General features: G+C 49.9%; 1 protein-coding gene across 2 annotated transcripts in view; it reads left to right on the top strand.

The window, feature by feature from the left end:
- Window positions 1-27385, top strand: part of Auh (AU RNA binding methylglutaconyl-CoA hydratase) — a 94175-nt gene that overhangs the window by 27044 nt on the left and 39746 nt on the right. Inside the window, exons 4-6 of one of the 2 annotated variants that reach the window (XM_032884411.1) lie at window positions 3763-3849; window positions 14161-14253; window positions 16008-16064. In XM_032884411.1, the coding sequence (XP_032740302.1) occupies window positions 3763-3849; window positions 14161-14253; window positions 16008-16064 (237 nt within the window). The remainder of the gene's footprint in view (window positions 1-3762; window positions 3850-14160; window positions 14254-16007; window positions 16065-27385) is intronic. The other variant, XM_032884412.1, reaches the window with a different exon arrangement.

Raw genomic sequence — 27385 nt, 5'->3', positions numbered from 1 at the left:
CAAGAATGCAGTTGAGGATATAAAGCCAGCACAGGGGTTATGTGGGGTCGGCAGGTTTATCTGCGCCCATTCTGTGAGGATGGGCGTGTGCTCCGCTCACTGTTGCCTGGACCACTGTGGTGCTTACATTGGGCAGCCCGTGCTCAGGGTTTAGTCTTGAAACATTTCGGATGCCTGATAAATCTTCATAATTTCTCCATGGAGAATTACGGTGTAACAAGGAAGGAAAATGTTAGCCAGGTATAAAGACGGTCAGATTCGTTCATACGTCTGTTAAAGGAGGGGTGGGTGATCCAGGTCAAATGTAAGGTGTCCTTGGCTCTTCTGGCTGGTTTGTGATTGTTCAGTTGTTAGAGCTTTGCTTGTTCAAGTCTTTGTTTTGCAGCTTCCTCAGTCTTCCCAGAACTGAAGAGAGTAAGGGGCCAGCTGTGGTTTATGACTTGGCCAGAGGGAATGCTGTGCTTGCTTTGATCTTTTGTCCAGACCACGAGTACTAGAACTTTCTCTGTATGTTCAGTAAAGCATTTTGCTTTTCAGTGTCTCAAATAACTTCTTTGCACTTTTAGCCTGAGCTGACTGACGCAGAAGGCCATCTTTCTGCCCGTCTTGGCATTCGGTGTGGGTTTCCCACTAACGTTAACCATTTCTAGTCTTTTATAAAAACATTTACTTTTATTTTATGAGTGTTTTGACCTGCATGTATGTACGTGCACTGCAGGCATACCTGGTGCCCACAGAGGCTAGAAGACAGCGTGGAAAGAGTTATGAGCCAGTGGTTGTGAGCCAGCATTTAAGTATTGGGACCCAAGTCCAGGTCCTCAGAAGAGTAATACGTGCTGTTAACTGTTGAGCCGTGTCTCCAGCCTGGCTTTTGTTTTAAAATTGGGAAGTTGGTGTCTCATCTCTTTACTAGAACATTTAGACGCTCCGGTAGACGTATTAATTGGTCTCCTCTCAAGATTGCATTTAGATAAGTTCTCTGTCTTCTGAGCATGATTGGTGATAACACACAATGGTTTATAATAGAAGCATCAAAGCTCACTGCTTTTTAAGTGTGTGTGTGTGTGTGTGTGTGTGTGTGTGTGTGTGTGTGTGTGTGTGAGAGAGAGAGAGAGAGAGAGAGAGAGAGAGAGGGGTGTGTGTAAGAGGGGGGGGAAGGGGGGAGGGGGAGGGATGGAGGGACAGCCTTGGGTGTCATTCCTTAGCCAGTGTCCACCTCACTTTTTGACACAGGGTCTGAATTAGTGGACTCAGCTGGCCAGCGAGCCCGAGGGCTCCACTGCCTCCCTACATGGCGTGCTATAGCAACACACACAGCATCTACAAAGACAACAGCACACGGGCTCTGGGGCTCAAACTCAGGCTTTTAAGTTTGCAGCAAGCACCATACAACCGAGCCATCTCCCAGCCATCGCTCTTTCCCAGGCTGTGTCTGACACTGTGACCCATGCTCTGCATCAGGAGTGGCACTCGTGGGATTGCTGTGTCGTGCGCTCTTCTCGTGAGACCCTCCCTCCCGTACACTTTCCACGTGGGTATATCAGTGTGTATTGCCGTCTGTTGTGAGGTAGTGTCTTGCCATGCCTCCCAGACTAGCCTGGAACTCCGGATCCCCCTAGCGCACTGGGCTTACACACTGGCATCCATTCATCTTTTCCCAGGTGACCTTGGTGATCTCATGTTGTTGGCTACTTGTCTGTTGTTCTTTATTCCCCCAACAGCAATAACCTGAGATGGCTCAGTGGGTGACCTGCGTGCTAAACAAGCATTGGGACTTACATTTGGATCTTGGGCACCCATGGAAAAAGCTGAGTGTGAAGGAGATGGCGGTGCAATTCTAGTACTGGGGACACGGAGGCAGGAGGATGCCAAGAACTCACTGCCACCCATTCCACCCAGGTTAGGTGAGGGACACTATCGCACAACAGAAGGCAGGATGCATCAGAGAAAGACACCCGTGGTCAGCCTCTGGCCCTCACGCATGCAGGCATGATCACACTTCCCACACCTGTACACACTCGCATACTCCCCTGCCTCTGGCCCCCCACACATGAAAGAAAGAGATGTGCCAGCCAGCTGTTCTCTTGATGTTGGGGTGGGCTTTTTGTGTGCTCTAGGCCCTGGGCAGGTGTGGCCGACTGGCTCGTGCTTTTCTCTTGTCTGCAGGTTGTCTTTGCCACCCAGAGTTCTTCAGTCGAATATCATCCCATGCGTTTCTTTGTAACTGTGCTTTCCCTTCAACAGATTCAGCTGCATTTACACTCCTGGTTGTTTTATTTAAGTCCTGTTGGAAAAGCATGTCCCAACCCTATTAGCTGTGTGTTGGTGCTGTTTAACTGTCCGGTTTCCCGGTGTCTTTTGCTGCACTGCATTCTGTTGTCCGTGCTTTCCACCGTCTGTCTTTCTGTCTGAGATTTCAGTGACTTGTGCCCCCAAGAACTGGTGGATTAGGAGGCCTGTTCTGGGCTGATTCTAATTCTCCTCCCTAGGGAAGGTGTGTGTGTGCGTAGCATCCCCTGGGTACTGTGCACAGTCATAGCCTACAGTGATTACGGAGAGAGGCACAGCCACAGCAGTGCCTGTGTGCGTAGTTCGTTTCAATGGGACAGCTTTTGGTGAAGCCATCTTGAACTCAGAGCGAGTGACCCTTTAAGGAACTTAAGTATGTTTTTCTCTGCTCTAAGCCTAGTGTTGCGTGATAAAGTCATAATTACGACCTCATCCTTTGGCTTTAAGCCAGCAGCACTTCTCAGGTTTGCGGTCACCATGGTGACTTCATTGTACTTGGCCATTTTCACTGCCTTGGTTGTTAAGCCCAGAGCGGGTGGGTAGCTCTCCAGTGCTCCTGTAAGATGTAGGTTCGGGCCCCAGTCTGAAGCCATCTGTGACAGCGTCCTGTTTGTAACTTTTTACCAATAAAGGAGCCTGCGAAAGGCTTCTTAACAAGTTCTTATAGAGCAGCAGTGGTCAGTGGGTGTGACACGGTCTTCCCCTGAGCATGGAAGGGCGCTGGGATGAGAAAGCTGCAGGATGCTGCTGTGGACCATGTGATCAGCATGGACAAGCAGGCCTCTCCTCCTTTCCGACCAAGGTCACCAGTGGGGAGGAAAAGCGGTGTATAAACTCTAGGGCCTGCACAATGGTCACCAGTGGGGAGGAAAAGCGGTGTATAAACTCTAGGGCCTGCACATGGTCACCAGTGGGGAGGAAAAGCGGTGTATAAACTCTAGGGCCTGCACATGGTCACCAGTGGGGAGGAAAAGCGGTGTATAAACTCTAGGGTCTGCACATGGTCACCAGTGGGGAGGAAAAGCGGTGTATAAACTCTAGGGTCTGCACATGGTCACCAGTGGGGAGGAAAAGCGGTGTATAAACTCTAGGGTCTGCACATGGTCACCAGTGGGGAGGAAAAGCGGTGTATAAACTCTAGGGTCTGCACATGGTCACCAGTGGGGAAGAAGAGCGGTGTATAAACTCTACGGTCTGCACATGGTCACCAGTGGGGAGGAAAAGCGGTGTATAAACTCTAGGGTCTGCACATGGTCACCAGTGGGGAGGAAAAGCGGTGTATAAACTCTAGGGTCTGCACATGGTCACCAGTGGGGAAGAAGAGCGGTGTATAAACTCTAGGGTCTGCACATGGTCACCAGTGGGGAGGAAAAGCGGTGTATAAATTCTAGGGTCTGCACATGGCACTGGTGAACATCTAATGGTTTGCTTTACAGTCGTGCCGCGATGTCATTTGAATACAATGTCTTGTAGGCGCTGACCTTAAGGAAAGAGCCAAGATGCATTCCAGTGAAGTCGGTCCCTTTGTCTCCAAGATCCGAGCAGTGATCAATGACATCGGTAAGCACAACCATGCTCACCCCCACGTGCTGAGGATGGGCTTATGTGGCTTAGGCCAGATTCGTAGTTAGAGCATCACGAACTGTGCTTGTGTGAGCACAACACGTGAGATATGTCAGGTAAGATGGCTTGATTGGTGATGTGACGTGCAAGGAGGAGCACTTGATGCCCCAGAACACATGTGAAAGGCTGGGTGCAGTGGTGAGTGGTGCAGTGGGGCAGTGGTGCAGTGGTGAGTGGTGCAGTGGTGAGTGGTGCAGTGGTGAGTGGTGCAGTGGGGAGTGGGGAGTGGTGCAGTGGGGCAGTGGTGCAGTGGTGAGAAATGCGGTGGTCAGTGGTGGGTGGTGCAGTGGTGGTGGTCGGTGGTCAGTGGTGAGTGGTGCAGTGGGGAGTGGGGAGTGGTGCAGTGGGGCAGTGGGGCAGTGGTGCAGTGGGGAGTGGTGCAGTGGTGAGTGGGGCAGTGATGCAGTGGGGAGTGGGGCAGTGGGGCAGTGGTGCAGTGGTGAGTGATGCAGTGGTGATGGTGCAGTGGTGCAGTGGTGAGTGGGGCAGTGGGGCAGTGGGGCAGTGGTGGTGTACACCTGTGACGGCAGTTCGGGGAAGCCAGGAGCGGCCAGCCCAGCCTAATTGGCAGCTCCAGGCTCAGTCACAGACTGACTCAGAGAGTAAGGCGAAGAGTGATTGAGGAGACACCTTGCCATTGACCTCTAGCCTCCACACACGTGGACACAGACAGACAGACAGACATGTGGACACACACACACTCACACTCTTCCTCTTTTCTCTCCTCTCCTTTTATATTTTTTGACTAGTAGATTATTAATCAAGAGTTAGGCAAGTTGGTGCAGACCTGTAGTGTCGACACGTAGAGGCTGGCTGAGGCAGGAGGATTGCAGGTGGGGTAGAGTGAAGTTGAGTGCAGCCCACCTAACCTCTACCTCAGAAAAAAACGAAAGGAAAACCTAGTAACGGATGGAAGACGGGCACGTGGCAGTACGGCGTGAGTCGGCATTGTAAGATGAGAAGAATGTCAGTTATTGGTCCTAACACACTCTCTCGATAGAAAATAAAATGATGCGCATGGACAAGTCTGGCAGTGTTAGCACAATTAGCATTGCTGATATTTCCCTCGCTTTGCTGTGAATCCAAAAGGACAAAAAACCAATAAATTTTAACTTTAGGGAAAGCATAGGCATCAAGTTCCATTTAACAGACTCAACCCCAAAGCTGAGAGTATGTATTATTCTTACAAAATCTTTGTAGAAATGTGCTGAGCCAGGGTCTAGAGTCGGTTAAATTTTTCACAAAATTGATACACAGAGGCATTGTCCTTGGTTCGCAGTACAGGTAAGTTAGAAACAAGATACACAGAGCCTCAAGAATCACTCATGTACTTACAGACTGGGAAGGAACTGGGTGGGGCGGGGTCGTGAGTCCCAGGAGAAGCTGGGAGAGTTACCCTGAGCCTGTATGTCCAATTTCACGAGATTTGTACAACACTTGAGGGGACATTCTCAACCTTAAGTCCATGTCAGCAAGAGAAAAGCCCACTGGTAATAAATGATAGCCAGGCATTCACAGTGGCTAAGAAGCCCGAGACGCTTTAGGAAAGCAGCTATAAAAAGACTGGAAGCAAGGAATGTACAAGAAGAGTGACAGGTTAGGCCAAGCCACGCCTCCTCACGAGTGTGGTATTTAAGGGTGGTTTCCATTAGGAAAGCTAAATTTAATTGACCACATTAGGCAATTAAAATAAAATCCTATGTTTACCTTAGTCTAGTGAAGAAAGCATCTGAGAGGTGTCAGGGTGTGTTCACGGAAAGGCTGGGTGAATGGGAGTGGAAGGAGGATCCTCCAGCCACATGTTGAAGCTGTCTCCTGAGCTCAGAAACAAGCCAGGAGAGGCCTGTGGCTGCCTCTGTCAGCATCTTTCTGGATTATGCCCTCTGTAAAAGGAGGGATCAGAAACAAAGACAGAAAAAGGAAAAAGCGAAACATCAAAAGGTCAGCTGGTTAAAAAGTAGACCATGGTGGTAAGATGGCTGGGCATGAGGCTTGGGTTACAAATGGCAGCGATAGACAGAAGCCCTCACAGAAAGATGCCTTTGGCCCGGGAAGTAATAGTGGATCCAGGAGCACACGAATCATGCAGTGGCGAAAGTGTCTTGTAAGATAGGGGAGCGAGGATTCAGTTTCCAGGGGTGATTCTCATAGATGCTGTATCAGATGTACCTGCACTTTAGTCCTTGGCTTTGATCTCTGTGAGGGACGGTCACAGCCAGAGCCAGAGCCGGCAACAGAAAGAGGGCAAGAAGTCTTGCTGCAGCCATGATGCAGGCTTTATTTAGCAAGGCACAACTGAAACGCTGTGCTGCTTGCTTTGGGCCACCTCTCCGCGGCCAGCCCTGTCCAGCCCACAGGACATGTGGGATGGGAAAGAAAAGATGAGTAAATTCTGTCAACATTGATGAAGACCATCAGAGGATGTGTGTCTGCGAGGGCATACAGGATGGATAGACACAGCCGGAAGCCCTGGGGAGGACACTCCAGGAAGTGCACGCAAAGCCCGCCCCTAACTAAGAAGCTCTTCACAGCTGATACCTGCTGGGGAAGGAGAATCAGTTTCCTACTGCACAGTGTCCCCTGATATAATGGCCACGCTCTAGGCAGACCCCATGCCCAGGAATGGTTGGCCAACACAAATGAACTTAATGGTCTGTCTGTCTGTCTGTCTGTCATTTTTACGTGAACTTTTTGTTTTGCATTCTTTTGACTTACTGAGTTTTGGAGGGTGGTGGTGAAGGAAGGAGGGAATGATTTAGAGAGAGCAAGCATGAAATTGGGTAGGTAGGGAGGTGGGCAGGATCTCGGAGTTGATGGACAGGAAAACACAATCAAAATATATTGTGTAAAAAAAGAATTTAAATTTAAAAAATTCCCTCACATTCCAAGGTAGTGGTTTTTATCCTTTCTAACACTGTGGCCCTTTAACACAATTCCTCATATTGTGGTGACCCCCAGCCATAAAATCATTTTTTTTTCCTTTTCTTTTTTTTCGGAGCTGGGGACCGAACCCAGGGCCTTGCGCTTGCTAGGCAAGCGCTCTACCACTGAGCTAAATCCCCAACCCCTATAAAATAATTTTTTGTTGCTATGTCATAACTGTAATTTTGTTACTGTTATGAATCATAAATATCAGTGTTTTGTGATTGTCTTTGGTTGACCCCTGTGTAAGGGTTGTTTGAACCCCAAAGGGGTCATGACCCACAGGTTGAGAATTACTGCTTTAGGAGTTTGCTGACTGGATTTAGCTTTAGTCATCACAGACTTGCAAATTGTCTCGCTCTCAGGAGGAGGATGTATACCTCACATCACCCAGACATAGAAGCCTGAGGTGTGTTATAAAATTATAGCTCTCCCTAAAAAGATGGCTCTGTGGGCAGAGGTTCGGAGTTCAGTGTCCCAAATCCATATGGTGGAAGAAGAGAATCGACTCTCGCCGGTTGTCTGACCTCCACACAGACACCCTCCTCACCTGCATGTGCACACGAATGCACACACTTGCATTTTGTCGATTGTCAGAGAGATTACTTGGAAAGTTTCCTCTCACAGAGTGTAGCACCATGCTTTAGTTATAGTCTCCGTTACGAGGGTTAGGGCCTCTGGTATGACATCATAAGGCAGGAGTAACGTGACTGAGTTTGCTGTCATTTATACACTTAACCATTGATGTTCATTTTAACTCCAGTGTTAAGGAGGCTGCAGCCGACAGGAGCTCTGTCTCCTGCACTGTTGCAGCTGAGTAGCTGCGATTCTTGTTGCCATTCAGATCTACTCAGCCACGTAGGTGTCTGACTTTTGTCCCCCTTTATTCAGCACCTCAGCTGGATGGTGCCACAGCTATGTCGCCATGCAGGCTGAAGCCGAGTGCTTCCGTGTTTCCATGTGAGTTGCTACTGAATAACTTGGCTTTTGTTTTAACCATGTCGTGCTGAGAGCCTCTCAGTGAAGAATAGTTCTGAATTTGCAGACTTTTGTGCTCACTGTGTCTTCTGCCTGTGGCTGAGGGCCAAGGGAGAATCATGGGAAGGAAGGGTGAGCATTCAGGAATTATGTAGCTTCTTTATGAAGCTTTCCTTGCACTGTTGTCTTGTTGAATCTGCTGGCTGCTGTGTGTATCATGATTCTTGGCCATGAGCACTCTGCCCCCTCCCTCCCTCCCTCCCTGCCTCCCTCCTTCCCTTCCTCCCTCCCTTGACAGGGTTTCTCTGTGTAGCCATGGCTGTCCTGGAACTCACTCTGTAGTCCAGGCTGACCTTGAACTCAGAAATCTGCCTGCCTCTGCCTCCCAAGTACAGGGATTAAAGGTGCGTGCTGCTACCACCTGGCCACTGTGCTGTTTTAGCCTGGGCCACGAGTTTAACTGCCAGCTTCTGCCATTCCAGAGTACCACTCTGGAATTCGTCAAGACCAAAAAAGGGGAAATTCACTTCAATTCTCATTGGTCTTTCTAGCCTTCTGATTCCATAAGGAACACCCGATGCCGTGTTTATTGTAGGCTCTGATAGTTTCTCGGCAGCTGCTGTCTTTTCCTGTGTGATCATTGCTGTTATGCTGGTCTTTGAGTCTTACACAAGACACCGGCGTACACATGAGGGCTCCTCGCTTTGCTTGTGCTGCCTCATAAAGGTTTTCCTCGGGTTTGGCTGCGGTGCTGTGTGTGTGTGTGTGTGTGTGTGTGTGTGTGTGTGTGTGTGTGTGTGTGTGTGTGTGTGTGTGTGTGTGTGTAGATACCCTTTGAGTCCAGAAGAGGGTGCTGGGTCCCCTAGAGCTGGAGTTCCAGGCAGTTGTGAGCTGCCCAGTATGAGTTCTAAGGACCCATCTGGGATCCTCTGGTCCTCTGCAAGAGCAGTATGTGCTCTTAACTGCCGAGACACTTTTCTGGCCTGTTCCACACTGTGGTTCCCCCTACCCCGTCCCTGCCTGGTCTTTACATTCCACCCTGCAGGGGCATCAGCCCTTTATGATTGTCCTCTGGCTTACTTTGTTAGGAGATGGTTTTCCCTCCGTCTTCCCTGGCTCAACATCAATGCAATCTCTTCTTCTGTGTATCAGTACAGCCTGGAGACTAGGATGGCTCTGGAATACAGGTGTGAGGAGGATGGGCCCTGTAGACAGGTGTGAGGAGGATGGGCCCTGTGTACAGGTGTGAGGAGGATGGGCCCTGTGTACAGGTGTGAGGAGGATGGGCCCTATGTACAGGTGTGAGGAGGATGGGCCCTGTAGACAGGTGTGAGGAGGATGGGCCCTGTGTACAGGTGTGAGGAGGATGGGCCCTGTGTACAGGTGTGAGGAGGATGGGCCCTGTGTACAGGTGTGAGGAGGATGGGCCCTGTGTACAGGTGTGAGGAGGATGGGCCCTGTGTACAGGTGTGAGGAGGATGGGCCCTGTGTACAGGTGTGAGGAGGATGGGCCCTGTGTACAGGTGTGAGGAGGATGGGCCCTGTATACCAGTGTGAGGAGGATGGGCCCTGTGTACAGGTGTGAGGAGGATGGGGCCTGTGTACAGGTGTGGGGAGGATGGGCCCTGGGCCCAGGTGTGAGGGAGGATGGGCCCAGGTGTGAGGGAGGTGCAGGTGTGGGGAGGATGGGCCCTGTGTACAGGTGTGGGGAGGATGGGCCCTGTGACAGGTGTGGGGAGGATGGGCCCTGTGTACAGGTGTGAGGAGGATGGGCCCTGTGTACAGGTGTGAGGAGGATGGGTCCTGTGTACAGGTGTGAGGAGGATGGGCCCTGTGTACAGGTGTGAGGAGGATGGGCCCTGTGTACAGGTGTGAGGAGGATGGGCCCTGTGTACAGGTGTGAGGAGGATGGGCCCTGTGTACAGGTGTGAGGAGGATGGGCCCTGTGTACAGGTGTGAGGAGGATGGGCCCTGTATACAGGTGTGAGGAGGATGGGCCCTGTGTACAGGTGTGAGGAGGATGGGCCCTGTGTACAGGTGTGAGGAGGATGGGCCCTGTGTACAGGTGTGAGGAGGATGGGCCCTGTAGACAGGTGTGAGGAGGATGGGCCCTGTAGACAGGTGTGAGGAGGATGGGCCCTGTATACAGGTGTGAGGAGGATGGGCCCTGTGTACAGGTGTGAGGAGGATGGGCCCTGTATACAGGTGTGAGGAGGATGGGCCCTGTATATCATTGTGAGGAGGATGGGCCCTGTGTACAGGTGTGAGGAGGATGGGCCCTGTGTACAGGTGTGAGGAGGATGGGCCCTGTAGACAGGTGTGTGAGATGGGTCCTGTATACAGGTGTGAAGAGGATGGGCCCTGTATATCATTGTGAGGAGGATGGGCCCTGTGTACAGGTGTGAAGAGGATGGGCCCTGTAGACAGGTGTGAGGAGGATGGGCCCTGTAGACAGGTGTGAGGAGGATGGACCCTGTAGACAGGTGTGTGAGATGGGTCCTGTGTACAGGTGTGAAGAGGATGGGCCCTGTATATCATTGTGAGGAGGATGGGCCCTGTATACCAGTGTGAGGAGGGAGAGCTGGCCCTCAGGAGGTGGCTGTTAACAGAATTCCCCTCTATGAGGAACACCAGAGCCTTCCAGAGCTGCTTCCCTTTACTTGAATGTAACCTAGTGTTAGCATTTAGGTGAGATAGGGGGCTGCCTGTGTCTGTAGGATTGAGGTGGCTGAGACTTACAGTCTTCGATCTGGCATCACTCGATTGAGGGTGCTGGCGTTTTCTGGGGCATGCCTGCTGGCATCCAGCACCCTGTGTGGCAGTCCTGGGCCAGCCTCCAGCAGAGCCTACCCACCCTGTCAGCTTTGCTCAGGGACTGCTTTGTTCTGTTCTTGTGGTTTCTCCAGAAGTTAGAAGCAAGGGAGAAGACATCTTAAGTCAAAAGTACAATTTTAACTGGACCTAGAGATAATTAGGAATTTGCTGTGATTCTGTTAATAGGAATTTTATGTCTATTCTTGATTTTGGTATTCAGACTTCATCATAACATCTATAGACCTTTCTGTTAATGACCTTGCTGGCTTGTATAGCAGTAGTAGATTTTTTAATTGTTTAAAATTACATTTTATTTTTGTTTTGTGTGAAGGCCAGGATATTAATTCTCTGCTTCCACCACATGGGTCCCAAGAATGGAGGTTAGATGGTCAGCGCTGGCTCAAGTGCCTTCACCCACTGAGTCATCTGGCTGACACCAGAATGCTAGTCCCTAAGCAGAACCTAGTTTAAAAGTCACATAACCAGCACTAGCCTTCTCCTCACAATCAGATTGCTTGCCTTTCTTGAGCCTTACAATTAACCTCTGCCTGAGGAGCAGAGAGTAGCCGCAGCACCTCTGGTCCTGCGCTGACTCCATTCTCGCTGGGCCTGGGTGTGCTGTGGGCTCTGAGGTCCACCACCTCCCATGCCTTTTCCTCTCAAAATAGCTCCACTCTTTAATTACTGCTTTAATTATATTTTTAGGAGCATTTCAAAGGATTATTATCTTCCTTGTCATACCTGGCTCACTTCCTGGAATGAAACTCAAAATAGTATCTGATCCCACTGTTTCGTAACACACTGAGTCACGGTTTCTCGCTGGCGCTATGGCCCTGGCATTTCATTTCCTGCCTCGATTCCTTTGTAGCATTCACAGCTGCCTTCTGGGTATTCTCTCAGGCCTCTGTGCTGACAGTCTGCCTTTCCAAGGGCGTATGGCTTCCGAATCTATAGTATTGAAAAATACTGAGTAGATTAAGCTGTTCTAATGAAATCATTTTGTGGTGGGAAGCACTTTATAGCCACTTCTGCCACTCTGATTTCTGGTACTGTTTGGAAGTCCCAGGCGTGGGGCGGGCACAGTTCCTCTTTCCTTGCCCTGTGTGCTTACCATGGTGTGTTCTATGTTTCTTAAGAGTTGCAAGTTAAACTTGTTGTATTCTCTTTGGTAACATTAACTCCTCAAAACTTAAGCGTCATATTTAAAAATATTTTTGATAATTCCATAATGTTCGATCATAATTGGAAAGGGTTACTATTTGTACCACCTGATTTCAGATTCTGTGTCTGAGGCCAATGTCTCTGCTCCTTCCCCCAAGCCAGAGTCCTGATCAGAAGGTCATTGGGTCTCGCTAACACAGTTAGCCCGTTTTTTTTTTTACCCCATTTCTTACATTGGTGGTTGGGGGCCGTACTCACTAACTGACCCCACATCACACTTGTCTGTTTTTGTGTGTGACAGTCTGGCTATGAAGACAGTCTGCCTCAGATCAGTGCTGGTACCACATCACCCATAACCCCTGCTCCAGGGAGCTCAGATACCCCTGGCCTCTGCAGGCAGCTACCCTCTTGTGCCCAGCCCCGCCAACACACACATGCACACACACACACACACACACACACACACACGCACATATACACATACACACACACACTAAAATGTTTCAAAAAGTATTCACTAGCAAAAGGTTTACAAATATTAATAGGATAGATTTTATTGTTAGTCTGTCATAAAAATTTCTAGGAATTTTATGAAGGAGAATGTTTTCTTCGGCCTGGGGAAGAGAAGCGAGGTTGTCTATTTCATACGTAGCAACACAGGCTCATTTCTTGGCCTCTTGTAAAGTCTATGCAGCTCCTGAAGGTTACCGAGTCCCACTCATCCCCGTGTGTAGGAACTGGCCACTGCTCTGCTGTTTGGAAAGAAGGCTTGGGAGGAAGGACTGTCTGTCACACAGGCCACTCTTCCTCTGTCCAGCTTGAGAACCAAGTGAGGGTAGCCTTGATGCCAAGGACCCAGTGGATTAAAGCGCTGCCCTCCAGCACACTGGAATATCAGTTGCTTCTCCAGCAAGGAGAGGTTAATAGTACAGGGGTACTTTCTCAGCTTCCTGTGTGCTCCCCCACTTCAGCGCACAGCTAGGACCACCTACTGGAACAGGCTTTTAGAGCCTGCATCCCTGAAGAAAAATGACCTCCCTCTGACTCCCAGCAGCTCTCAGTTGCTAGAAGTGGGAGTTCCCGGGTCCGTCCCCCACCCTTGCTCATGTGCGCAGTGTCCCTGTCTCGTCCGGCCAGTGTTTGGCCGCAGACATCCACAGCCTCTGGCTTACAGTTTTTCTTCCACAGCGATTTCTGAGCTTTGGGGCTGTGATGTGGATGTTTTATTTTGAGTCTTATTCTCTATACATTGACCAATTGTGGGTCTATTAATCTTCATCTACTGCAAACTGAAGGTCTGCTGACGAAGGCTGAGAGATGCACTAATCCTCGGCTTTAAGGATTAGAGTGGAGGGGCCTTTACTACTATGGCCTTTTGCAGCCGCAGTGTCAGCTTCTCCCCTGTGGCCTACGACCTAGCCAGCCATAGGTTTGGGGCCCACTTAGCAGTACCTGGCCTGCATTCTGTCTTGTGGAGTGGGCTTTGTCCAGTCAGAGTGGCTGTTTACTACAATAGCATTCATGCCAGCGTTCATGCCACAGTCGCTCCAGTGCAAATGACTTTCCAGGCAGGTTGTTAATGGAGTTCACAGGCTTCAGTCCTGGGAAAGATTGTTGATGTATGTGTTACATTAGAATCCCCATACACGTCAGTACACTGGGGAAAGGGCCATGGTGTGGGTTTCAGGGGAAGGGGTTAGAGAACAGATGGTAGGAGGAGGATAGGGGGATAAGGGACCTGAAGAGTAAAGTGTCTAGGGGATTGGGGAACCAAGGGTAACACAGTGACCTTTGAAAATGCCACTTGGAAACCGCCTACTGTAGAAACTTCCAGAAACACTCTTGTAGGCTCTGTGAATGCTGTCCCTTCCCACATCTATTTCTGGTCAGGAGCCCAGAGCCAGAGAAGATTGTGGTCGAAGGGTGTGTACAGCACCTTTCCTTGGTGCTGGGGACCTGGCCTGTGCTCTCTATGGCCAGTGTCGCCATGCCTTTCTTTGAGCAGATGTCCTGTCTCGAGTTGCATTCTAAGCACCAAGTCCTCAAAGGGCCAGGAGTTCCCAAGTGCTGCATAAATTATCCAGGCTTGACTTTGCGTGAGCTAAGCAAGATTATGAGGCTATAAAATTCAATAAAATAACCTTGAAAGTAGTTCTGGAATATGAGAGGTTCAGAGGTGCTCCCCATTGATAGGTGGACTGCCTGCAGTCCGCACAGAAGGCTTTTGAGGAATTCTGAGAGCGCTTGTGTTTTATGGATGAGGAAGGGGACACTCAGCCTTCCTAGACACCCTGATTAACAGTATGCCCTGAAGTGAACTGTGCAGAGAGGCATTGCTTTGAGTGACGGAGATAAACTTTGTGTCTGTTTCAGCTAACCTTCCTGTGCCCACCATCGCTGCCATAGATGGCCTGGCCCTAGGAGGGGGCCTGGAGCTGGCTTTAGCGTGTGACATTCGAGTAGCAGGTGAGAATTAATCCCGTTAACATAATTTTAAGAAGGAGCTCGGGCTAAGGAGCTATAAAGTGATGGTATTTGCATGAAGATCAATGAGTTGGGGAGATCTGTATGTTTTTTGAAATAAGCCTGAAGTGGAAAGACATTTTCTCTTGTATATAATATAGACAAACCCAAAAAGGACATGGGAAGGCGACTTTGGGAGGAGGGATGAGGCATGGGAGGTGAAGAGGGTCGAGGGAGGGGCGGACATGAGCAGAGTACAGAACGGACTCTGTTAGGGTCCTGAAGAGGGATCTGCTGTGCTGTGTGGTGGATATGCTAATGAAGAAGCCTGGAGTCTGGGACTGGCAGGTTCTGGGTTGGCCCCTAGAGCAGCACAAACAGCGGTGGTGAGGGGCACGCTCCTCAGGTCCAGATAATTTTGTTCTGCTTTCTCTTGAGTAGAGCCCTGTAAAATCTCCCATGGAGCCGGGTGTTTGTACTTCCAGGTAGGAAAGCCGCCTTTCTGAGCTGAGCGTTTGAGACTGCTTTTCCATCCCTTGTTCAGCCTCAGTAGAAAGTCACATCCGATCTGGGACTCTAGGGCTGCCTGTTCTAGACAGTTTCCTCCCCTTTAAAGTAGAGCGTGTGTCTGTAGTTATACGCATCTCCCCCGTGGAGTCAGTGCGTGAGTGACTCTGTTCCCATAGTGACAGCTTCGATCCCTGGAAGTTCTGTGTTTTGGAGTGCTGGTGGGCACCGTGTTGAGGGAGTCGTGAAGCGTTGGGTGCTGATCAGAGGCCAGTGGCCTTTCTCCTGGTCCACTCCTGTCCTGCCTGGAAGCCTTTTGAGCGTCTGTGAGGGAGCAGGATTGGAGAGGAGGAAGCGAAGGAGCTGGGCACCACCGCCCGTGTGCCTGTTCTGCTCCTAGCAAGCACTGACACTCTGCCCTGTGTTTTGCTGTGATCGCTGTCTTCCAGTCTCAGCACACAGGGCCCCCTGGTTCATCACTGAGAAGCAGGCAGGCGGGCAGCAGGGGGGGCATTTCGGAGCCCTGCTTCATGGGGTCACCACTGCTGTGGCTGCATGGCAGGAGTTGAAGGCATTTAGCTTGCCTTTTAGTGGCTTCATGTGGCCACATCTTGGGGTGCTTTCCCCTCCTCCCCATGTTTTTCTGGGTTCCCCTGTTGCTGTGCTGACCTTCACTTGTTTTTCCTGATCCTGGGGGGTGTTTGCAGCTGAGAAACTCATTCAGAAAGGCAGCAGACTGTGGAGGCAAGGCTGTGGGAAATAGCCCAAGGGACACTCAGGCCATGAGGCCTTTTGTCAGAAAGTAACTGGACACTTGGCCTTATCTGATAGCAGACAGAGTTGTTCGGTCTGGGGACTGTCATGCGCTAAGGAACCTGCACTTGTAGGTGAAGTCTCTCCCTGATTCCGAATCATCAATGGGATTCTCCGGCCTTCCCGAGCCGGCAGCGTCAGATCCAAAGGTGGCACTGCCACTCTGGTCTTTGACCACTGAGACCTAGCTCATTGCCAGTTTGTACAAAAAAAAATGTCCTCTGTTCCCCTGGGGGTGAGGCAGGGGCATGGAGGGTGGGGTGGAGGGTCATTTGAATCATTGTGTTTTAATAAAAAAAAATTGAAGTAATTGCTTAAAAGTCATGGCATCAGTTTAATAGGTAACAATGTTTTCAGAGAATCTTACCTTGCTTCTTCAAGTTACCATTGCAAAGTGATAACATGCCTGTCATTTAATTCTCTTTATTTCTTTTTAGCTTCCTCTGCAAAAATGGGCCTGGTGGAAACGAAGTTGGCGATTATCCCTGGTGGAGGTATGAATTGCTGGCTCTCGTCTCTCGTCTTTGATTTGGCCCTGAACTGGGGTACAGGGCAGAGCCCCGTCCGCTGGGAAGGCAGCATTTGGGTTAAAGAAGCGGATGCTGCCGAGTTGTGCATCCTGCAGAGTCCAGGCTCAGCATCTGTTTGGCCTGTGGGGGTGGCCTGCACTTGCTGGCTTTCTGCACCATCCCATGGTCTGTGTCGGTCTCACTGCTTGCACGGTCTCCTTAGGGAATCACGGCCAGTTTGAAACTTCGCTCTGTCCGTTTGAACACATGTTCACTTGTCCCAGAGTGTCAGGTACGCAGCCAGACCCTGAGTGTAGGAGGAGATGGCGCTTCTGCTGCTGCCCAGCTTTGGCCCCTGTGACAAGATGCTAGAGGTAGCAGTTTGTGGGAGGGAAGCTTGGTTTGGGCTCAAGAGTTTGGGAGGGTTCAGTCCACTTCTCTTGTTCTGCTGTTTGGGTCTGTGTTTGAGCTAAGCATCGACGTTCTTCTAGAAGGCTTGTGGCACAAGCTCACCTCAAGCTGAGAGAGTGAGAGAAAGGGGGCGGTGAGGAGAGACAGAAAAGGGACCTAGGTCCCTCTCAGTACCCCACCGACCAGTTCTATTTCTAGGTGGCCCCTCCTCCCACTAGCTCCTTGTAGTGCCTTGCTGGGTGTTTTAGGGACATTCTGGCTTTAAATTATCCTACTGGCTTGGACTCTAGGCTGACTCCTCTCCATCTGCTGCTGTGTGTATGTGTGTGTTGCGGGGGCGGGGGGCTTTCCTTTTTAAAAGTCATTTACGAATGCACTTTGCCATTATTGACAATGAGATACTTTATCGGCCCCTCCCAAATCTGAATGTTTCGCTGGTATGATTCATAGAATTTGTAGACATTCCCATTTTGTGACATCATTCTTTGAGAAAGGTATCGTTTAAGGATGGGTGCATTATACTATATAGTACCTGATAAGTTACTTGTTTGCTGGTGAGATGAGCTGATTCAAGCCAAATTAGATTGTACTGAAGGCAGGTTTATTGGAGAGCTGTGCTTGGGCAAGTTCCCTGGGGGCCAGGGATTGAGGAGGGAGAGGGAAGAAAGAAAGAGAAAGGGTGCTAGAAGCAGAGAGAGAAGAGGAGGAGAAAGAGGAGGAGGGAGAAAGGGAGAGGGGGGGGAGGGGAGGGAGAGAGAGAGCTTAGAGAGAGAGAGAGAGAGAGAGAGAGAGAGAGAGAGAGAGAGAGAGAGAGAGAGCGAGAGTGAGAGCACGAGAGAGAGCGAATGCACAAAATAATCTGGATTCTATAGGGAGGAGCCCCTCAGGGAAGGGCAGCTTAGCCCCTGGGCTGGAAAGTTTGGGGTTGGGGGCAGGGTATGCCAGGTGGGGACTGGGAGATGCTGGGAGGACCTGGTGACCCCATCTGCTTTGGTAGGTAAAACATGTTGTGCCTCAGTCCCTTGTCCCCAGGCCTGAATCCAAACATCGAAGCCTTTTATAGCTAATAAATGAATGAGGGGCAGCAGAAATGTCTTCTGACTGCTTCCTGCTGACACTGGGGCACTGCTGTTAATGGGGCAGGACCAAAGCTGGCTGTTTCACTGTTGTCCAGGTTGAGGGACCTGGGCACTCCGTGTAGGAGTGTGCAGGCCCAGTTGAAACAGTCTGTGAGGCTGGGGCAGAGTACCTTCAGGTAACTGTGTTGGAGCTTCTCTGGATGCAGATTCTGAGAGAACACCCAGATGTTAGGGGCAGAGATAAAGTTTAGGGAGGGAATCTCTCTCTTGGTCTTTTGGGTGTACATTTGAAACTCTGAGGCCCATGGTCTTTCTAGTTGGAGGAGGGGTGGGGTGGGGAAGAGGATATAGATCTCACCCTCTGGAATAGGCTGGTGGGGAGGGAAACGGGCTGTTTGTTAATTGACAGTACTTATCTTGAGTCCATTTGCCTGTGAGAGGATTCCCTGAAGCTTACAAGAATCTTTTACGTGTTTACAAAAAGATAAGTCCTTCCTACAGCGTCCTCCCTTGGTAATTTCCACAAGTAAGGACAACTTGTTAGCATAGGAGCGAAGTGACTAGCATTCGGCCAGCTCCTCTGGCTGTTTAACCCTCCAGGAAGAAGAGTCTCCATCTATAAGGTCTGGGGATAGGGAGGTGAAATCTGCCCAGAGCAGTGTACTCAAGAGGAGAGTGCTCATTTTGCTACGAAAGCCATATCCCTGTGTGCAGTGCGCCTTCCTGTGTACACACGCCTTCTTTACAGTGAGGAAGAAAGATACTAGGAGAAGGAGTCATAAGAGAGTGGGTCTATCCGTAGATAATTCATGGAATAAAACTGAATTACGGAAGTGTGATTTGTTGTTTCAGACTTGTCTTTTTTATGGTGTCGGAGACAAACCCAGGCCCTCAAGCATGCTTGCTAGAGCCCTGTGGCCTAGCTGTATCCCAGTCCTGAACTTCTTTTAAGGATACACTCTTTTACTAGGATGCAACTAATCCTAGAAGGCTAGTGTTTGACTGCCGCCTCCCGTCCCCCATCTCCAGTCGTCTTCCCGGAACCTGTAGATGTGACCTTATTTGGAAAAAGGGTCACCGTGCATGGGAATAAACTGTCTTGAGAGGAAGTCACCACAGATTTATCTGAGTGAGCTCTAAATCTAGTGACTCAGACAGAGGGAAGTCACGTGAAGACAGGTGAGTTAGTGCAGTGAATGTTGTTACAGGGTCAGGGCAGGGGATGGAAACTGCCCCCCACACACACACACTGGGCAGCACTGTCTTACTACAGGGTCAGTTTCCCCTGCTCTCTTCCCCTTACCCTCCTTCCCTTTCCCCCTTTCCCTCCTCCCCATTCTCTTCCCTTTTCTTGTCACAGTTCTTGTTGTGAGTCTTGACTTATGTCTTGTCTGTCAGTGAGCTGTCATTCTGTATCCCTCACAGGCTGGCCTCAAACCCACCGCAGCTGGCCTGCATCAGCCTCCAAAGTGCTGCTTCCTGGTGCGAGCCACCGCACCCAACCGAGCGTGGTGCACATTTGATAGATCTGTTTCAGCACCATGGGGGACCCCTTTCTGTTGTTTAGCTCTGTTTGTGGTGATTTATCACCGCCGTCCTAGGAAACTGGCAGTGGGCTCCCAGAAAGGTGTAAGGGACACATCTGACTGTTAGTAGCTGCAGACCCTGGTGGTGGGCCATGCTGACTTGGGTATTGACTGTGCCTTGAACATGACGCGCTCTGTGAGCCCAGTAGGGGATGGAGTGGTTGTGTGAGAATAGCTGCTTGGATTAACTGTGGGCAGATTGACCGTTCAGAGCCAGGGAGATGGGAAGGCTGAGAAATAAGAATTTTCTCTCATACACTAAGTTCTTTTGAGGCCTGTCACAGTGGACACATGGAAGGCTTGATTGAATTTAAACTGTTTTCTTGTGAGTAGAATTTGTTTCCTAACTTTCAATAAATACGTTCATAATGAAAGCTGGAGCATACTGGTGTTCTAGTGTACGTGAGTGATAAAGGCCTGTTGTATTAGTTTGTAATAGAGTCCAAGGACTGTATTTTCACAGGTTCTTGACCCGGGAAGCCTTCAGTTCCTGGCTCACCCCTCAGTGTGCTGGTAGGGTGCAGTTTCACTTTGAAAGGGGTTGGTTTCTTCTTGACTCACCAAGGTCCTGCAGGCGGCCCATGGTACAGTACTATTTCGATTCTGACTTTCTGTTTTAGGTTGCAAAACAATCTATTTTAAATCAGATTTTGTCTTAATTAAAAGGGCGAGGCCCCTTGTAGGAACTTGCCCTCACCCTTTCTACCTGTTGCTGTCTTCTCGCTCTCCTTCCCTTTCACGGACAGCATCGTCTGAGAAGACTGACTTTAAAACACTCTGCGGCCTGAGGGACGGTTCAGCTGGCAAAGGCCCTTGGACGCAAGACTGACTCCTGAGTTTGAACCCTGGATCCCTCAGTGGATAGAGAGAATGGCTTCGGGAAGTTGTTCTCTGGCCCCCTGGGATGCATATGCACATGTGCGCTGATAGATAAGATACATTTTTTGTTCTTTTCTTTTTTTAATTCTGCCTTGAAATTGGTAATTTTTTATTTTATTTTTTTTTTTTTTTTTTTTTTTTTTTTTTTTTTATTTTTTTTTTTTTTGCTATACTTGAGAGAAGTTCTGAGATACCTGGTTTTTGAGGCCATTCTATTAATATTAAAACTGCCTACCTTTACTTTTTTCTTAGTTCCCAGTGGCTAAAAGGTCCCCTTGGTCTCTACATCCCCCACCCAGTGGGGACGATGTCCCAGAAAAAAAGGCCTGGCTACAATATCAATCTCGTCTGCTTTTCCTGTTTTCCAGACTAGAGCTAACTTAAGAGAACACAGGGACAGTTCGTCTTTGGGGGGGTCGGGGGGGGTGTCCGGGAGCATTGTTGTGGGATGTGTTGCATTTCCCTCTTTGATGCATTGGAGAAAGTGAATGTCTTTGAGCATAGTACGTGAAATGTGTCTGCCCTAGAGATGCGTCTCGTGGGTGGGGAGACGTGATCCCCTGTTCCTCAGACCCACGCTTCTGTATTGACCAGCACTTAGAGGTTAGTCCAGGTGACAGCCGTGCTTCCCACGTGGATTTCTGTACCTTGGGTGGAGCCAGGAGACTTAGCTTCTGCCCTTGCTGTGGCTTCTTCAGGCTCGCGTCCTTCAACGTGACCTCACTAGCATACAGGACACGGGGGACCACACTAGCATTTGGTTCTCTGCTACTGTCAGGGTGAGTCAGATACAGTCCTGGTTCACCGTCAGGTCCCACTCTACCCTGCATGAAGTTGGGAAGGCGGGAAGCTGCTCATCTCAGTCCCCTCAGGAGATCTGGCTCTCTCTTCCTCCTTCCAGCCTTTCAGAGAACATCTGGGAGTTCAGAGAACATGCTGAAGGGAAGTACTGGCAGTCAGCCATGCAGGTATCCTGTCACCTGCTGGGCCTCGGATTGATTCTTGTGCCGCCAGCTTCCTTCTTGGTCCAGGATCTGATGCAGAATTCTGACTTCCGCAGTTGCATAGGTAGGACTGGTGTCTTTGCTCTGTGTCCTGATGACCTTAGCAGTGCCCGGCGGTCACCTTCTAGGGTCTCTCCGCTCCTCATGCGGTATGTTTGCGCTCTTGAGTAAGTTGAGATTGTGCAGCCTGGGTTAGAATGCCTCCACAGGAGTGCTGGGTTCTTCCAACGGCATCTGGATGTCTGATTATTGGCACTGGTACACTATTTTGTCCTTTAACAGGGTCTTAGGGTTTGTACTGCTGTGATAAAGACCGTGTCCAAAAGCAACCTGGGAAGAAGGGGCTTCACCTTGCAGTTTATAAGTCTGTTGTAGGGGAGTCAGGGCAAGGGCCTGGAGACGGGAACTGGAGCACAGAACTCAGAGGACCGCTGCTTACCTGGCTTGCTCTCCATGGCTTACTCAGCCTGCTTCCCTGTGGCATCCAGGATCCCCTGCCCCACTCACCTGGACTGGGTCCTGTCACCTCAGGGAAGAAAATGGATCAGTCAAGAAACTGCCTACAGGTTAACCTGGTGGGGGCATTTCTCAATCGAGGTTCTCTCTTCTCAGGTGACTTTATCCTGGTATTTGGGTTTTTTTGTTTTGTTTTTGTTGTTGTTGTTTTGTTTTGTTTTTTGGTTTTTTTGTTTGTTTTGGTTTCCAAGATAGGGTTTCCCTGTGTAGCTCTGGCTGTCCTGGCACTGACCCTGTAGACAAGGCTGGCCTTGGACTCAGAGATCCACTTGCCCCTGTTTCCTGAGTGCCACCACCTTCTGGCAACTCTGTCTTATATGAAGCTGACGTAAAACTTGCCGGCACATTTACCAGGCCTGTCCTTGGTGAAATTGCTACTTTCCCTGTAAGCTGCACATATTTATGGGCTGTAGTGTGGGTGCTTTTGTGTCTGCATGCATGTTGTGTGACTGAGTAAAGCTTGTTAACTTTCCCGTCACCTCAGCCCCTCCCTTCGCCTTGTCCTCTCCCTTCCTCCCTCACCCTCCTCCCCATGACGCCATTGAGGTCTGTTCCCTTGTCAGCTTGTAAGGGCTCCAAGTATTATTAATAGCCTTTATCACAGGGCCTATACAAGATCTCTAGTATTTCACTGGCCCAGAACTTACTGTGTAGCCTGTGCTAGCCTCAGACTCTGGTCTTCCAGGTGTTGGGACTGCAGGCAGGGTGAGCTGCCGCAGCGGACTGTTCACACACTGGCTTCAGTTAGCATTCCTGCACGCTTGGGTTTAGGTTGTAGGGTCCGGCTGCAGGCCCTGAGAGGAGATGTGTCGAATTTGACAGTCTGTCCATCTGTCCTGTGACAGTTTCTGGCTAGTCCGCCTTTGGACAGGGTTGTTACCTGGTTAAAGGAGCAACTGACTGAGAATCCTCTTTGCAGACTGATGGGTGAGGCTATACTCAGAGTGAGAAAAAGATCCCCCCAAACTCCCCATTTTGTTCTTTCCGCTGTCTAGGATGAGCAGTGGGGCCTCTGGGTAGCTGTGTACTTGGCACATTTTCCGGGAGCTCCATGTTAAGGCGTGTCTGTGAGGTAATGACTGACATTTAAATCCTGTCAGTGTGTTTTGTTGCTAACACAGCCCAGGGTTGGAAGCTCTGTCTATAACCTTTGTTGCAACTCCCTAGAATTTACATCAGAATCTGAGCTTATCTCAGAGTGCCCTCAGCCCGAGTCACCACTGTCCCGGGAGGATCATAAATAGCAAGAGGTCTGTCTGTGCCAAAGCCAACAGATAAGGTCATTCAGGAAGGAGAGCCCGCCGCAGCAAAATAAGACCTGAGAGGCTTAGTAAGGAGGCCTTTCCAGCCCTCCAGAACCGCGTCCTCAGTTCAGTCTGTACTGGGCTGGGAGTGGTGTGTATGTGTGTTGGGGGGCGGGGTGCTGTAGTCTGACTTCCTTGCTGTGCTCAGGGTTGCTGTAGAGGAAGCTCCTCTGTAGGACTCTCCTCTTGCCTTGGAATGCCCCTTCTGAGATCAGGTAGGAGAGAGTACACGTCTAACTACCAAACTTGCAACCAAACAGAGACAAAGAAACTTAGGACTAGCTGTCCTGGTTTAGCGAAAACAGTGTAGATAGATCGCACGAGGCTTCCTGAGTCAAGAGTCCGTTGACTCCAGTGGGCAAGGCTGCAGCTCTCTGGTCCCCCTCCACCTCATCTCACTCCTGCTCTGTTCCCCGAGTGCCAGGCATATTTATTCATTTCACTAACACAGCTCTCCGGCCTGCACCGTTAGAGAAAGTGGCGATCGCTTTGAAGGAACCACAGACCTTCCTTTGCAACCCGAGAGCAGAGCAGGTGCCTGTCCCGAAGTAGAAAGCACTGAAGAGAAAACAAGGGACAGGTTCTGAGGGGAGTGGGGCTCTGCAACCAGGAGGCCAGGGACCCTCACTGACAAGGTCCCATAGGAGTTAGGCTTAAGGCTTAAAAGGTCAGGGAAGAGTGTGTAGACACAGACAGCACCCAAGGGCTAAGGTGGGAGGGTGCTTGTAGCCACAGCAGAACGCAGTAGAGTGTTCACTGTGTGGGGATTGGTCATGGCGTAATGACTTCAGAGTTTATCCCCAGTGAGTAGGGGACCCAGGGCAGGTGTAATAGGCTTCTTGTCAGTACCGACGGTGGGCACGGCTGGCTGCGGCATGGCCTGGACAGGGCTGTGGGCAGATTCTGGGCGTGTTTTAAAGACAAGTCTAGAGAAGTCTCCAGGCAGGATGGACGGGAACATAATCGTAATAAGAACGCGTGGGGAATGCGTCAAGGGTTTTCGAAGAGCAGCTGCCTTCTCCTGAGAAGTGGAGCTGCAGCCAAGAACCCCGTCTTGGATATTACTTGGATATTTGGTTTAAAATGGTTATTAAATATCTAGACGCTCTCTTAAACAATGCCAAGGAGAGGGGCACAGTCTGGGCTGGGGATAAAACTACAGGACTTGTTGTTATCCCCCCCTAACAACCTGCTCTAACGAAAGGGTCGTGAGCCCAGAAATCTACACGCTCCATCCCAGGGCGGGCATTAACCTGGCCTCTCAGAGGAGGAGGCCATGTTTGTCTGACCTCGTCATAGGACTTAGAATTGGCCACTGTGGTCCTTCAGCTGCTAAGGCATCTGCCACTTGAGACCTTAAGGCTGGGTCTTTCAGTACATGTTGAACACAGTTAAAAGTCACTGGAATGTAGAAAAGTTTCAGAAAATAAGCGAAAGATGAAATATATCAGTTGACTATCTCTTATCCAAAATGGTGGGTTGGGAGTGTTTCAGATCCAGTTTTCTGATTGTGGAGTGTTTGTATGGACTCATCCGAAAAGCTGAAATCCAAGATAGCCCCAGATCTCCAAGTCTGATGATTGCTCACCAGAGTAGGGTTTTAGAGCTTTTCACATCACTAGGGTGGTCCAGTCAGTACCAGCAAACAGAAATGGCAGAGCCGAGAAAACTACAGGAAGCGCACTGTGTAGACGGACTTGCCCAGTGCGGCTGCAGGAGGCAGCCGAGTCTGAGGTATAACTAGGTGGGCAGGTCTGCAGAAAGTTACTCAGAATTAAGAAAGTGAATCACAGCGAGACTGGAAGGGTTAATGTCTAGGCTTCCAAAAGCCCTAAAGGAGGGAAGAGAAGAGTGAGTCCTCAAAAGTGAAGACAGAAATGGAGTGAGAGCAGACGGAGCTAAGAGCAATGATAGAATAGGTCTACCAGGTAGAGAGCCGCGGGCCCCAGCAAGTGAGCCGTAGGACTGCGTTCAGACGCATTGGTACAAATAAACTTTCTTGTAAGTAGGAGGCGCCTGGAACACACTTATAAAAGAGCAGCGGTTACCATGGCTGCTTCTGCCTCAGAAACTGTAGTCCAGACACCAATGGAGAGAGACCTTGCGACCTGCTAAAGAGGAGCACCACACACAGAGGGTGGCTCGGCCAGACCCAGCGGTCAAGCACCTTATCTAAGCACTCAGGATTCTGAGGCAGGGGAATTGCTGTGAGGTCCAGGCTAGGTCTCACCAAACCCCCAAAAGAAGGTGGAATGAGATAATGATCAGATCAGGGAAAACAAGCAGAGTTTGTATCTCAGACTCAGTATCTTTACAACTGTCCATGATGGACACGACCACACCAAGACAGTTGACGGAGGTGCTGGGGCGCCCTCATGGGCATAGATTCCATTCAGTAAAGTTGACAGCTGTGTGCAAAAAGCAATAAAGAACTTTGATTTAATCTTGGAAAACTATGCAAAAATGAGCTAGAGCCGCTGCGAGTGGTGCCTCCATGTGGCTCAATGCTTTATCAGTAAGCTGAGGTGTGGATGCTTAGACCAAAATGGTTCATCCCGCCTGCACGTGCTTGGCTTCAGCGAGTTGCTACTGGTTCCAGCAGTGTGAGTTCTACCGTGGGTGGCTTCTCTTTTTTTGGGACAGGGTTTCCCTGTGTAGCCATGATGTCCTGGAATTCACTCTGTAGACCAGGCTGGCCTGAAACTCAGAGATCCACCCGCCTGCTCCTAAAGGTGTACGCCACCACATCCAGGCGGCTTCCACATTCTTAACATCATTCAAAGACCTCAGAGTGTTGGTACTGGGGAAGCCCATCACGTCTGCTCCTCAGGGGTTTGTGCTTGAACTCCTGCCTCCGGCTGGCAGAGTCCACACTGGTCTTCTGCTCTATTTTGGGTGTTGAGTGATCTGGTTTGCGTTAGCAGGCAGTCGGTTTTCATCTGTGGTGTGAGGCACATCCCTGCCTGTCCTCACATCACACATTGAGAAGACTTACTCTGCCTTCGGATCTCCATGGAATTAGTCAGATTGGCATCCTGTCTCACGAATGCCTTTGTCTAGCTTGGTGCCAGTACCACAGGGTGAATCTTGAAAACACCTGAGTCGGTTTTTCTGCCCCATTTTTTGGCCAGTTGTTTTGCAGATTCTTGCTCCTTTTCATTTCCACATGAGTTTTAAACTCAGTGTCAGTTTCTACAGATTCCTCTACCTCATTTTTTTTTTTTTTTTTTTTTAAAGATGGGAGTTCATTCCTTTTGAGGGGACTAGGCAGTGCTGGGGATTAAGCCTAGTACCTGTCACGTGCCAGAGTCACCAGGCTACATTCTCCTGTCAGAGGAGTGAGCACACCCCCAGGCCTGCTATTTACTGTACGCCTTATCTTGCCAAAGCGCTGTCAGGATTCCCTGTCCTCAGAGGTGCAGGTGAGCTGGGGTGGTGATTGCAGGGGTACCTGGCTGTGCTCAGGGACTGCCTCTCCTCTGCTGTGGACGAGCTGCTTGCTGTCCACTTCTGTCAGAGGTGAGCAGTCTGTCAGAATTGCGGAAAAATGACAGGGGCCCCCAGTGCCTGTGTGCGCATAAGTGGCCTTTGTCAAGGGAACTTTTGCCACTTGTAAGATCCCTCCATGGAACTAGAATGGCAGTTTACACTCCCCTGCCTCACTTCCCCTTCGTTTATTTTTCTCTCTTCACAAGAAAGTGGCCTTGAATATATTTCAGGGTCTGTGGGTCACTAGACCTGATAACTGTGTGCTGTCTGCACAGGTCCTGCGTCTGTCCATCTGTCTGTCTGTCCATTGCTATCATGGCCTACTCCTCTAAGGCCCCACTCTCCTGTCCCCACTGTCCCTGCTCCCTCTGATGTACCTTCCCAACTGGGTGACCCTGAGCTCAGGTGGAGGCTCCCACCCAGGGCCCCTTAACCTCAGCTAAAAAGGAAGCGATTTTGATAAACTCTGGCTTGAGGAGCATTGAAGAAGGAAAACATGTAGGACATGAATGACACGTGATAACACATATAAAACAGTCCAGGGAGATTGGGTTTTCAAATTCTCATTTACCTTTTTCCTTTTATCACGTGTCGTTGTTCCCGTTCCCTTTCTAAAAAAGGGTTTCTTAAAAACCCCGTGTTGCCTGATGTCACTTGATTTTGGTTCAGATACTAGAGAAATATTAGTTCAATAAGTAATGATTGCTGATAGCTTTTCAGAGTTGTAAGCTGCAGGCGCTGCCGTGCTAACACACAGCAGTTCTCGTCTTATGTGTAACTCGGATACAGAGAAGTGTTTCACCATAGAACCCTTGTGGTTTTCAGCCCGAGACACTCCTCTTAACTATGATAAGGAAATGTCATGACATTAACACTAAGTAGTTCGATACTTGAGGTGCATTGATAGGTTTTCTGTGACAGACAGCTTGGCTTTCCCAGGGTGAACCATACACGATGACCCCGTGTTACTCTGTAGAGCCGAAACTCTCAGACTCTGGGGTTTCTGTGCCTATGGCGCTTACAGCAGGATCTTTTTTT

This window comes from Rattus rattus, chromosome 14, assembly GCF_011064425.1.
Source record: "Rattus rattus isolate New Zealand chromosome 14, Rrattus_CSIRO_v1, whole genome shotgun sequence".
NCBI classification, from domain to species: Eukaryota; Metazoa; Chordata; class Mammalia; order Rodentia; family Muridae; genus Rattus; species Rattus rattus.
Note: the sequence above shows the minus strand (reverse complement) of the source record. Positions and strands in the feature narration are given on the sequence as shown.